The sequence below is a fragment of the Terrapene carolina genome, unplaced genomic scaffold (genome assembly GCF_002925995.2).
Source record: "Terrapene carolina triunguis isolate 2854851 unplaced genomic scaffold, T_m_triunguis-2.0 Scaffold31, whole genome shotgun sequence".
NCBI classification, from domain to species: domain Eukaryota; kingdom Metazoa; phylum Chordata; order Testudines; family Emydidae; genus Terrapene; species Terrapene triunguis.
Window position 1 is genome coordinate 10,354,327 of NW_020664382.1, and position 12,241 is coordinate 10,366,567.

A 12,241-nucleotide genomic window follows, 5' to 3' on the forward strand; every position below is an offset into this window, starting at 1 on the left:
CCATTTTAAAGTTTACATTTCAGCTACAGTTCCACTATGCTACATAGAAAACCAAGTCCAGAAACAACTGCCCCCTCACTCATTACAGATCACAGTGGGTTGATGGCCAGGTTAAGGGAACAACAATGAAAGTTTTGCTAATTTTCCTGTAAAGATCAGGAGACAGGATAATTTTTTTTTTCAAAATCTGTTGTTATAGTTTATAGTCACAAAATAGCCTGACCATTGTAACACCATTTGTGTTTAACTTCCATGGCTGAAGACGTTTAAAGATTTAAGAGCAGTCATCAGGACTTGCTGAATTTAAGAATTGTGAGAGTTTCTCTTCCTGCTTGTCTAGAAAGTACTCTAGTACCTCTTAAACCGTATTTCTTCATTGTTTCCAAAATGTCATCTGTAATTAAAAATGTACAGCATTACAGTTCAGTTTGTGTTAATCACCACTTAAAAAGCCCATCCTGTCTTAAACTGATTTATTTGCTAAAAGCAAATTACAAAACAAAAGATTACATAGGCTCATAAAATATCCATCATGCTCCTTCAGGTGATTAGAACAATTTTTAAAGCAGTCATCCAACAAAACCAAATGAACTTGGCTTTCTACTAGTGGAAATGTTGGATTTTAATGTCTTTGAAAAATATACTAAGTACTTAATTGAATTGGTAAATAAGTTTAAGATTAAAAAGTGTGCTCAAAGTTTAAGTGCGTGTATGCTTTTAATATTCTATATATTAACACAAAATCCAAAATGAGTTAAGTGCAGTTATACTGAAACTGCAAATTAGTTAGAATCATAGTATAATGATTTAATATTCCTATCTTAACTAACTGCTTCAATTAAAAAAAGTTTCAGCACTATACTCAGGTTTCAAGTACTTAATAAAAAGGACGAGGAGTACTTGTGGCACCTTAGAGACTAACAAATTTATTTGGGCATAAGCTTTCGTGGGCTAAAACCCACTTCATGGGATGCATGCAGTGGAAAATACAGTAGGAAGATTATATATAAACAGAGAACATGAAAAAATGGGCGTTGCTATACCAGCTATAATGAGACTAATCAATTAAGGTGGGCTATTATCAGCAGGAGAAAAAAAACTTTTGTAGTGATAATCAGGATGGCCCATTTCAAACAGCTGACAAGAAGGTGTGAGTAACAGTAGGGGGAAAATTTGGGGGTTTTTTGGTAAAATTCCAGCAGAGTACAATTGCAAATCTGATATTTGAGCCCTGTCTGAAAATGTTCAAACGCGGGAGTGCCCTGGAGTAATTCTACACTTCAGTGTTAGTTTCACTTTAGCAGGTGAAACCCATATTTCCCATACTACTTGGGTCAGTGTTGTAATGGACAGTATTTTTTCCTGTATATACTAAGTAAGTAGTGGCTTGAACAAAGAAGGTTTTATAAAAGGTTTTATAAAGGCAGAAGCTATGATAGAAGGATGTGTATACAGCACACAAATTAATTTGAAAACCCTAGAGTAAAAACCGCCAGAAAGGGTAGGATTCACAAGTGGAGCTGTCATGTAAAGTGTCTAAGCACAAATTTAGAACCTGATACCCTGGCTCAGCTGCCACCTAACCTTGTAGTAGCCTAAAGTCCCTAGGCACCTCAGTGTTCACTAGTGAAGTCCCCAAGGTGCCTAAATTTCAGCCAATGGGCACATACTCAGCTGCCTCAGCCCTGACACCACCAAGCAGCTTGGCACCTAACTCATGCCTAAGCCGGAGCAGGATTCACAAAGAAAGCATTCCCTCACTTAGCTCGCCTGCAGAGCGCAATCCAGTACACATGCTCAGAGGCTGCCATAGAGCACATCTACTTGATTGGGCTCTGCACAAGACACAGTTGAAGAGGCAGTGCTGCCCTTCCCACACACTTTTCTCCCAATAGTTAGAGTACTCACACAGGATGTGGGAAACCTGGGTTCAAATCCCCACTCTGCCTACAGCGGAATAGGGAATTGAATGTGGGTTTCCCACATCAGTCCCTTAACTGTTGGGCAATGGGCTAGTCTGGGGTGGGCTTCTCTCAGTCTCTCCTCCTCTCCACTTTGTATAAAATAGTTAACTATTAATTGAAAAAGAGAGAATCTCTAAAGTCCAGTGGTTAGGGCACTCAGCTGGGAAGTGAGAGACCCATGTTCAAGTCCCTGCTCCCAATCCAGCAGAGTGGGGATTTGAACCAGTGCCTCCAACATCCTGGGTGATACTCTAACCACTCGACTATTGGGCATGCAAGGAGGCACTACCACCATCACCTTGTTTTTTCTTCAAAAAGGGATGACCTGGCTTAGGTACCCAACTCCAGGAGAGGGTTCACTACTATGAATTCCAAGTAGAGGGAGATGCCTCCATCAAGGCCAGAGTCAGGCACGTAACTCCTTTGAGAGACAGGGCTTAGGCCACACCCCTCTCCTTGTCATTTCCTATTGGCTGGTTTAGCATGCTGACTTCTGAGAATCTTTTTTAGGCACCTAAGTCTCACGGTGCATTGTATTGGGAACCTGACTGCCTAACTTGGGATCATGAATCCAACTTAGCAGAAGGGTGCCTAAAAGTTGGGTGCTGCAATGCTCAACTAAGTCCTCCCTGTGAATCTAGCCCAAAGTGCTTCCACACTAATAAATGTTATTAACCAAGTGTGACTTGCTACTGCCATGTACAGGCCATCTCATTTCTCTGAGATATTACTCAATTCAAAGTTTCCCATTCTTGCGTACCAGTGGCAATGTCTGATTAGTTATAGCACCTTAGTCTTGTGCTCATAGTTTTCATGTATGCATTAGTAACATATCGTTTAGCAAACAGAAGGATTCTATTACCTGGGTTGTTCTCTTTAATTGTAACTAAATAGAATAATCCTCCTGTTGAAAGCAGGTCTGGCACTAAAGGAAAAAGTCTATCCATTACTTCTCTGCCATTTTTGCCTCCAGCCCAGGCTGCCTCTATTCCATGGCTTTCTACCTAGGAGAAATTAAAGGAAGATGAATTTTTTTACTAATGGTTTACATACGACTATAGAGTGCTATATATGTTCATGACACTTTAGGAAGAGCATCACCATAGTCCCTATCCTAAGGAGCTTATTTAATTAAAATAATTTCAATCATAAAATTGCTACATGGCAGTTTAGTTCATGCAGCATACAAGTCAAATTTCAGACTTATCCTCCAAATAGATGAGCTCTGTTTGGATTTAAAGAAGGTCTTTGTTGATGCTGTTTGGAAATAGACACGTTTTGTAACATTCAAAGCATATACTTTCCTCTAGATGCATACGGAAAGTATTCACATAAATTCCACCAAGGATATGTCTACATTGCAATAAAACATTTGCGGCTGGCCCATGTCCGCTGGCTTGGGCTCGGGGGGCTCAGGATGCAGGGCTATAAAACTGCAGTGTAGATGTTTGGATTCAGGCAGGAGCCTGGGCTCTTGGAACCTCCCCCTTCTCCGTTTTATACACTCCAGTTTACAGCCCTGCAGCTTGACCCCTCCGACCCAAGTCAGCTGACATGGGCCACCTGTTCATGTTTTATTGCAGTGTAGACATGCCTCGAGAGTCCTGAAGAATACAAATGAAAGATGAAAATTAGAGCAGTCCAGAAAAAGGAATTTCTGTCCCATAGAAAATGTTGAGGCTTTGGAAAAAATTAGTCCCAATTTTGGACAAAAAAGTAAATCGCTCAAGATTTTTCACAAGCCAGAAATTCTGAAAAATTCCAATTGGGGAGAACCACAATAGAATTTTTCAGCTTGCCAACTGCCCATCTGGATGGCTCTTGTCAATTTCTGTTTCTCCGTGCAGGCAGAAAGAGCCTTTGGGCAAGCTCCCATGGGAGGGGCGAGCCAAGACACTCATCCCTGAAAATTCTGATTTTGTGAAAAAGGCATTTTTCACCAGAAAATCATTCCAATGGGAAATATCTGACAGATCTAAATGAAAATCTCTTAGGGCTTGTCTACATGCAGATAATCAGGAAAGTTAAGGCAAATCATAAAGGTGTAAAGTCAATGCACATAATTTAAAGCATGGTTAAACCTCTAAGTGGACCTCTCATTCAGGAATGAAGTGGAATTAGTTCATTGTAACTTTGTCTACACTAGCAATTTATGTCAGTATAACTATGTCGCTCAAGGGGCGTGGAAAATCCACACACCTGAGCGATGTAGTTATACTGACCTAACCCCCGGGATAGACAGCGCTATGTCGGTGGGAGTGCTTCTCCTGTTGACATAGCTACCGCCTCTTGGGGTACCTATGGTGTAGGTAGCATCTTCACTGAAGTGCTACAGCAGTGCACTTGCATCGGTGCAGCTACCCCACTGCAGTATTTTAAGTGTAGACAAACCCTTAATCAAAGTTAGAGAACTAAAACCACTTTACTCCTGAATAAGAGCATTGACATGGGGGATTAAGATGCTTTAATTTATGCGCCCTGACTTCATACCTTTAGTGATTCCTAAGTATCCCTGTGTAGACATGGATTTACAGAATTGCCCCGGCAAGGATGGAGCAATATTTTGTGGAACAGTGGTCACTAGTGTCCTTTATCTCTTATGCAGAAAGTGCAGTAAGGTGAGTGATTCATATTTACTGCAAACAGTTCTGTTATCACCATTGGCTCCACATGACCCCTCACTACTTTTTCAAAGAACTACAATTCAGGACACGGTAGTCTGACAACTGAACATTACAAACCAATTTATCATATCAGAAATTAATAATTTTTCATATCTACTGAGCTGCATAAGTTTTTTTTTTTTAATTGCATCTCCTCAAATCTCAGTGATCCCTACCTCTTCAGAAGGGGTTACCACATACGGTGGATTAAATAGTAGTAGATCAACTTTCCCATTTAATCTTGGTAACAATCCTGTGACCTAGAGATGAAATTGAGGTAGGAAACAAGTTAGTTTTACTTAGGCAGTTCTTTTATTAGCTACATTTTTTTATTTACAGCAGGAACACACATTTCCACTTCTCATTATACAATAGGTATTGAGAGACTGCAGATTTGTCATATATGGGACTAAAATGAGAGATTAAGCTTTGAATATAATCAATCATTATCAAGACAGGAAGAAAATTAATAGGTTTACAAACAGTTATACACTATTGAGATATAAAGAACAGAAGTACTTGTTGCACCTTAGAGACTAACAAATTTATTTGAGCATAAGCTTTCGTGAGTTTATGCTCAAATAAATTTGTTAGTCTCTAAGGTGCCACCAGTACTCCTGTTCTTTTTGAGGATACAGACTAACATAGCTGCTACTACTGAGATACAGAAAGTGTCCTGTACTTAGCTATGGAAACCTGACTTATTTAAAATGACTTAAGCCAAAACAGACTGTTAACTAAGATACTTCTTTGTTATTTTCTGTATGACAGGAGTACAAGGTAAACATTTAGTAAAACACAAATCTGTGCAATTTCCCATAAATTTAGCCAGCCAACCAAAAGGTGACCATGTTGCCACCATCTATTTTTCTTATCTTTTTAGTTACCAAAACCAAAAGTCAGTAATGGACAATATGAAAAAGTACATTTCAAGGACACTTACTAAGCAAAATGTTTTAAATACATGCTAATTACAGGTGCTTTATTTGGGAATCACAGAATATCAGAGTTGGAAGGGACCTTAGGAGATCATCTAGTCCAACCCCCTGCTCAAAGCAGGACCAATCCCCAGACCGATTTTTACCCCCGTTCCCTAAATGGCCCCCTCAAGGATTGAACGCACAACCCTGGGTTTAGTAGGCCAATGCTCAAACCACTGAGCTATCCCTCAGTAGATAATAATAAAAACGTCCTGATTGTGAGATAATAATCCGTTTCATAAGTGGGTAAATTACAAGGTTGAGTAACTTATCTCAATAAGGGAACTAGATTATTTCTCTATCAAATCAAGCATCCCTTCCTCTAGGATGACTATACTGCAAGTGATTCCTCATAGGAAGGGTTAGATTATTTCATGTTTTTATAAATTAAAATAAGTAGAGTTGGGACCATTCCTGTTTCACCTTCCATTCACAGCAATGCATTAAATTGTCCTCTTTGGTTCTGAATAGCTCAGCCTCTATGCCTGGTTCAAGTGCACTAAACCAGTCTTCAGTGTGCAAGGGCAGCGCACAGAATGGGACAAGTAAAAATATAAGTTTATTGCATGATGACAAACACAACAGGGTCCCAAAACATGAACTAGAGATACAGAATAGTAAGAGGATGAAAGAAAAACCTATACTAATTAAAAGAGCTAGCTTACAGATTCATATCCATCCCAGTTCAGAAGTGATTAAAAGTTTATCATCTGTTAGCTGTTCATCAACTACTTCATATAGGTCTCTGTGTACAGTCCAATTCCCAAATGAAGTGTTCATTTATTTCAGCTGTTTCTAATTATTGGCAATCTGTCACCTTTCATTAAATTTAAATTCTCAACCTTTTTTACAAATTAAAAGAGCTTACTGAGGAAAAGATGAAACTTAGTTTCCCATAAGGCACTGCTTGGAAGTTTGTTTGTTTTTAAATCATTAGCAAACAGAATTTATAACAAAAAAACATTTAGACTTGTGCATTGACAAAGCATTACTGTCATGGGTACAACATTAATAAGAAAGCTCCAGGTGTTCACAGTTTCAAATCCATTCCCTGATTATATAGTATTTGCTCTATATTTGTACTGATTTAGAGTCTCATTTGAAGTATATTTTCTTTTCAGATTCAGTTTGGTCCCTTATCAGCTGTTTTGTCCCTCTCTTTTCATCAGCCTTTCTATTTGGTTTTTTTTTGCATGAGTTTTTGAGAGAACAGTGAACGCTGTGATCAGTTTTTACTTAGTTTTCTGTAAGCTTGCAACAGTGTCTAAGCTACTGCCATCCACCAGAGTACTTTACAAATTTAATAAAACAAATACTTATATATTGTGGCATAAAAGACTGTTGTACCTTACTAACATATGGCAGTAAATTGCACCTGAGTGCACTGGGTTCTTTGTCTGGCTGGCTGGAAGGGTTGTTGCCCCTATTTGGGCCCCCTTTGCAACAGGGTGGAAGAGTGGGGAGGAAGGGGAAATTTACCAGGACAGAGCAGGGAACAACAGGAAGTGGCTGGACCAGGTTAGAAGGGGAACACTGTCCTTTCATGTGCCAGGGGGCAACTATACCCTGAACAGTTCCAGAGAAACATACTCTCACTGCAATCAGGCTGGCAACACCCACCCTCCCAGTGATGGGCTCCGAGTAGGACTTGGTTTCTTCATGATCTGCTGTGAGCATGACTCTACTCAACTTCTTCTTCTGGAGCTGGAAAGGAATTTTCTCCTCACCACCAGATTGGACGAGGTGGGGCAGGTTTTTTCATCTTCTCCACAGCAGATAAGGGACCCAGTGGGGTAGGCGAGGAAGTTAAGTCAAAATGTCACCACTTAGTAACAGATGTGTCCAGTGCTCGTTACAGAGGGAATATGGTTCTCGGATTAAATGGATTTGGAAGTGGATTTAGAGGAAAGCATCCCCTAAGGTAGCTGGGGAAGGAAGGCTGGGGCTCCTAACATGAGGTACAGCAGGGAGCCAATCCATTCCCTGTTTTCCACCCCCCTTAACCCCTCATACGAGGGGAGGGTAATGGGATCCCAGCAACAGGCTAGCTAGGACCAGGTTGAGAAAGGGGGAGGACTGACAGCAGCCCTCCCGAGTAGGAGGAAACAATTAAGTAAATAATGATGACCTGCTGTACAATTTATTGTTGGGTAATCCCAGATATGTTAACTGAATAAAACTGTGGCCTAATTAAAACACATCCATTGCCCCTTGTCTTTCTTTCAGCGTGAAGGGACAGTACCTGAATAGTTACAGGCAAACCTCCCACTGTACATTGTAAGAATTGCAAAACTATCAGAAGGTCCAGTTATAGGAACTTGTATCTTACCAAGTCAGTAATTACTGGGTGAATGTGAACTTTGTTAAGTACAGCTGTCTCCAAGGTACAAGAAGCTGCTATAGGATTGATATCTGTACATCTGAAAGCAAAACATTGTCACATCAACATTACAAGATATACTTAAAAAATGAACGTAAGAATGTGAATGCTATTATGTGCTGTGACGTCAAGTCTTGTGTATGAATGAATGTGATTCCCCTGCTCACGCACACATACTCACACTAGCTCTCATCCAGTTAGCACAAGTATAAATAGCAGCATAACTGCGGTAGCGGTAGCAGCAGAGGTACGGCTGAGCTATGCTGAGTACATACCCACTGTTTTCACCCCTATCTTGCAGTGTACACATAGCCTTACTAAATAATCATCATCCAAGCTTTGAAAAGAACATACAATTCTTGTTACTCATACTGTGACTATAACACGTATGAAATTTCATACAATAACACTATGCTAAGGAAACTTTAAGGTTGCCTAAGTACTCAAAAGTTAAGGAAATGCTAAAGTTAAGGTTGCATGCTCAGACATAACTATAACTTTGTCCTCATCTGTGGATGCATTACAATGGTCTTGAATTAAATTATCACATACTATTTCTCAAGCAATGCAACATACTATAATATCAAAGTGTTCTACATTTTGTGCTCAGATAACTCATAAAAGGCCAAGAGAATTTTACCAGACTTTCAAACAAAATTTGGGCTCAGAACAGACATTAGAAATTCAGCCTAAACTGATTTTGTCTGTGAAAACAAGTGTTTATAATGAGACTGCCTTTCCAACTATGGCATTGCATAATAGTTACTCAGTGAGGCCCAGCACTGCAAACTCTTGTGTATTTGCTTAATGTTACACATGTGAGTATTCCCACTCAGCTCAACAGAACAACTCACATGAGTAAAGTTAGACAAGTGTTTGCAGGATCAAGTTATGAGTAAACATGGTAGAGACAACATGACTACAGATTGAGCTCAAGCTGGGAAGAAGGAATTTCAGAACTCTAGTCCTGGCTCTACTACCAAACCAATAGGTGGTCTTGAGCAAGTAATTTAGGGCCAGATTTTCTAAGCTATTTAGGTGTCTAACCTCTCACTGAAATCAATGAGGGATAGGAATCTACATGTCTTTAGAAATCCATTTGTAAAATGGAGATAATACTTCTCTACATAGTTGGTAACTGTAAAACATTTTGAAATGAAAAGCACTATATATTGTAAGAGCAAAGTATTCTTATATTATTAGCTGCAACAATCTAAAAAAAGGTAGTATAATACTTACATGTACAATGCACTGGGTCCAACAATGGAAGCCAGAAATGTTGAAACCACACCTGATCCAGCTCCTACTTCAAGGGAGATCTCAACTCTAAATTTAAATAAAAATAATTAGTACAAAGTGATTAAAATACCCGCTTCACAAGAGTATCTAGGACGGACATATGCAGGCCTGAATCAGGCAATGCTGTCAAACCTGCAGCCACTGGAGACCTCACTAATAATGAAGTTTACTGGTCATATTGCCCTCAAGCTCAAGATGAGTGGTGTGCCATATGATCTGCGCTGTGCTGACTGACAGCTCTCTGGTGAGAACTTGTGTCCCCTGGGGAATCAAAATATTTCCTACTTATCACAGCCCCCGCTGGGGGACATTGTAGGTTTCCTTCCCTCTGTTAACAGGAAGCATCCATTGACAACACAAAAACAACAGTTCTAGACACATCTCCACCTCCTCCACCAAGCAGCCACAGCATAAGAGTTTGGAGCAGGTCACATTGAAACTGGGATCCCAAGGATATGTCTACACAATGCACTTGGTGACAAACTTGCACTAGCTGGGCTCAAGTGAGCACTGTAAAAATAGCAGTGTGGATGTTGTGGTTCCCGTGGAGACTCAGGCTAGCCACCCAAGCTCAGATCTAGGGGATCAGGTGGGCTTGAGCGCACAAGCTGCTGCCCAAGGTGCAATGTCCATGTTATTTTTAGTGCACTAGCTCAAGCTCCACTAGCCTGAGTCCAGAGGCTCACTCCCAGCTGCAGTGTAGACATATCCCAGTGACTATTCTAAAGGGTCCATATTTGTTTGAGCTGGCTCTGGACATGTATAAATAATAGAAATTTCAAGACAAGCAACAAGATTATTTCATTGTATGGATCCCATTCAACTTAAATTATATTTGCAATGCACTTTACTTTGAGATATTTTGAGTATGAAAAGGAGCAACACAGAACCAAGTTCTAGCCGATTCTATATTCCAATAAATTAAAAACATTCCACTCCTCAGAGTAAAACTGGTTTAATGATGTTTGGGGCACATCATTCCTGGAAAAACTGACCATCACGCCAAAGACTAAGTTACCACACAGTAATCTGAAACCTGGCACATGTTTACATTATTTACTGAAACTACTTGGAGCTATGAGCAGGGTGACCACCCATCCCAAATTGAGCGGGACAGTCCCCAAATGTAAATTTCAAGTCCCAGTGCCAGGCTAAATTACTCCCGGACAACATTTATCCTGGGTTCCCTGTGACATCACTCTGTGCCTGCCCAAGGCTCGGGGCAGCACCAGCCTCTTTCCAGTATGTGTGTGTGGGTGTCTCTCAAGTGGGCCTTAGCCCCCCACTCACAAGGCCCCACCCCCTGCTCCTCCTCTTTCCCCTGAGGCCCTGGCCAGGCTGTAGTAAGAGCTATCCTGGAAGCCTAGTCTGCTGTGGGGAGCCCTGGACCCTCCACCTGCCCTTGGTAGTGCACCACAGTGGGGGCAGGGACACAGGCCAAGGACTGCTTTTGGGTACCCCAGCCCCCACCGAGGACAGGTGGAGGGTCCAGGGCTCCCCACCGCAGCCCAGGCTCCCTGGAGGGCTCTTACCAGCACTGGGCTCTGGCATGGCCTGGGGGGGGAGGGGTGTCTCAGGGGAAGAGGAGGCTCAGGGCTTCTGCGTGTGTCCCAGTTTTGCATTTTGAAAAGGCGGGTCACCCTAACCAGGGCAATCCGATCCTCTTCTTTTTCTGCCACTGCAGCAGATCTAGCTGTGGATAAACCAATCTTCACTCCAGCTGGCCGTTGTGTACTACAGCACGACTCTGCCGCAGCAGGACAGCACCCACTAGCACTGCGGCTGGGGTCCTTCTGGGATTCTTCATCCGAGGCTCACACAGCACTGCGCGCACCGCCCAGCACGTGGGACGTCTCTGGCCAGGGCACACGCAGGGGTCGATGGCGCAGGCGCTGATGGGATGCGAGGCAGAGGCGGATCCCGGCGCAAGGACGCGAAGGGGGGACATTTCGCCCAGGCGACGGCAGCAGCCGGTGGGTGAAATCCCGGCTCTGGTGAAGCCAGTGGGAGTTTTGCTGTCGCCCGCGCCAGGATTGTACCAACTAGGGTGACCAGACAGCAAGTGTGAACAATCAGGACGGGGGGGGGGTAATAGGAGCCTATATAAGAAAAAGACCCAAAAATCAGGACTGTCCCTGTAAAATCAGGACAGCTGGTCACCCTAGTACCAAGGGAGAGCCAGCCAATAGCCCCGCCCCCACCCCCAAAGACCCCGCCCCCCAGCAGCCACCGCCTGTCCCCGCCCCCTGCACGTGCTCACGGCGCCCCCTGACTCCTCCCACCCCCCCCACCAGCGGCTGCTCCCATTGGCTGCTGACCGGCCTCTCGCTGGTTCTTTCCCTCCCCCCAGCTCGCACCCTGCCTCTCTGATCTGGGCCGCGTCCCGCTCCAGCGCGTCCAGCAGCAGGTAGGTGTCCTCGGCCGGCTCGTACACGTCGCTGAAGGGCCCGTGCGAGCCCACGTGCTGGTGCCGCGGGGTGGGGATCATGGTCCAGGACCGCCCCCTTCCTTCCGCGAGAGAGTGCGCATGTGTGGAGTCTCCACCGACTCACGGTGCCGCGAGGGGAGAGGGACACACGCATACGCAGACTGCTGCGCACGCGCAGCTGCCGCTGCCGTCGCTACTGTCGCAAGGACCAGCCTCGGTCCCCCTCTCGTCCTCCAGCATCCGGCGACTCGGCGGTCGACTGAGGTTCTTTAGGGGCGAGCGCAGAGCAATGGATCCCGCCTTGTTCCGTTGGAATGCTCGGGCTGCGCCGCGCAGGGCTCGGTGCCAGCAGGGACTTGCCATTAGGCTTCCGGGCGGCGCGTTCCATTGGGACCTGCCCCAGAGACGCCTTTAACCCGGCCGGGCGGTTCACTGACTGTCGGAGCAGAAATGCCGAATGTCTTTGTACAAAGTTTTCTCTAGCTTCCTTTCTCCCCCCAATCTCCTCTGAAAACTGCCTCCCCCCC

The 12,241-nt window shown here is 43.5% G+C and overlaps 1 protein-coding gene across 1 annotated transcript; it reads right to left on the bottom strand.

Moving 5' to 3' along the window:
* Positions 1-287: 287 nt before the first annotated feature.
* Positions 288-11,849, bottom strand: LOC113406488 (methyltransferase N6AMT1-like). The gene is made up of 6 exons (XM_026651719.1): positions 11,644-11,849; positions 9,227-9,313; positions 7,937-8,027; positions 4,804-4,887; positions 2,827-2,968; positions 288-394 (listed from the first exon to the last, which is right to left on the bottom strand). Exons 1-6 carry the CDS (start codon positions 11,772-11,774, stop codon positions 288-290), a joined length of 642 nt encoding a protein of 213 aa, XP_026507504.1. The 5' UTR covers positions 11,775-11,849.
* Positions 11,850-12,241: the final 392 nt, after the last annotated feature.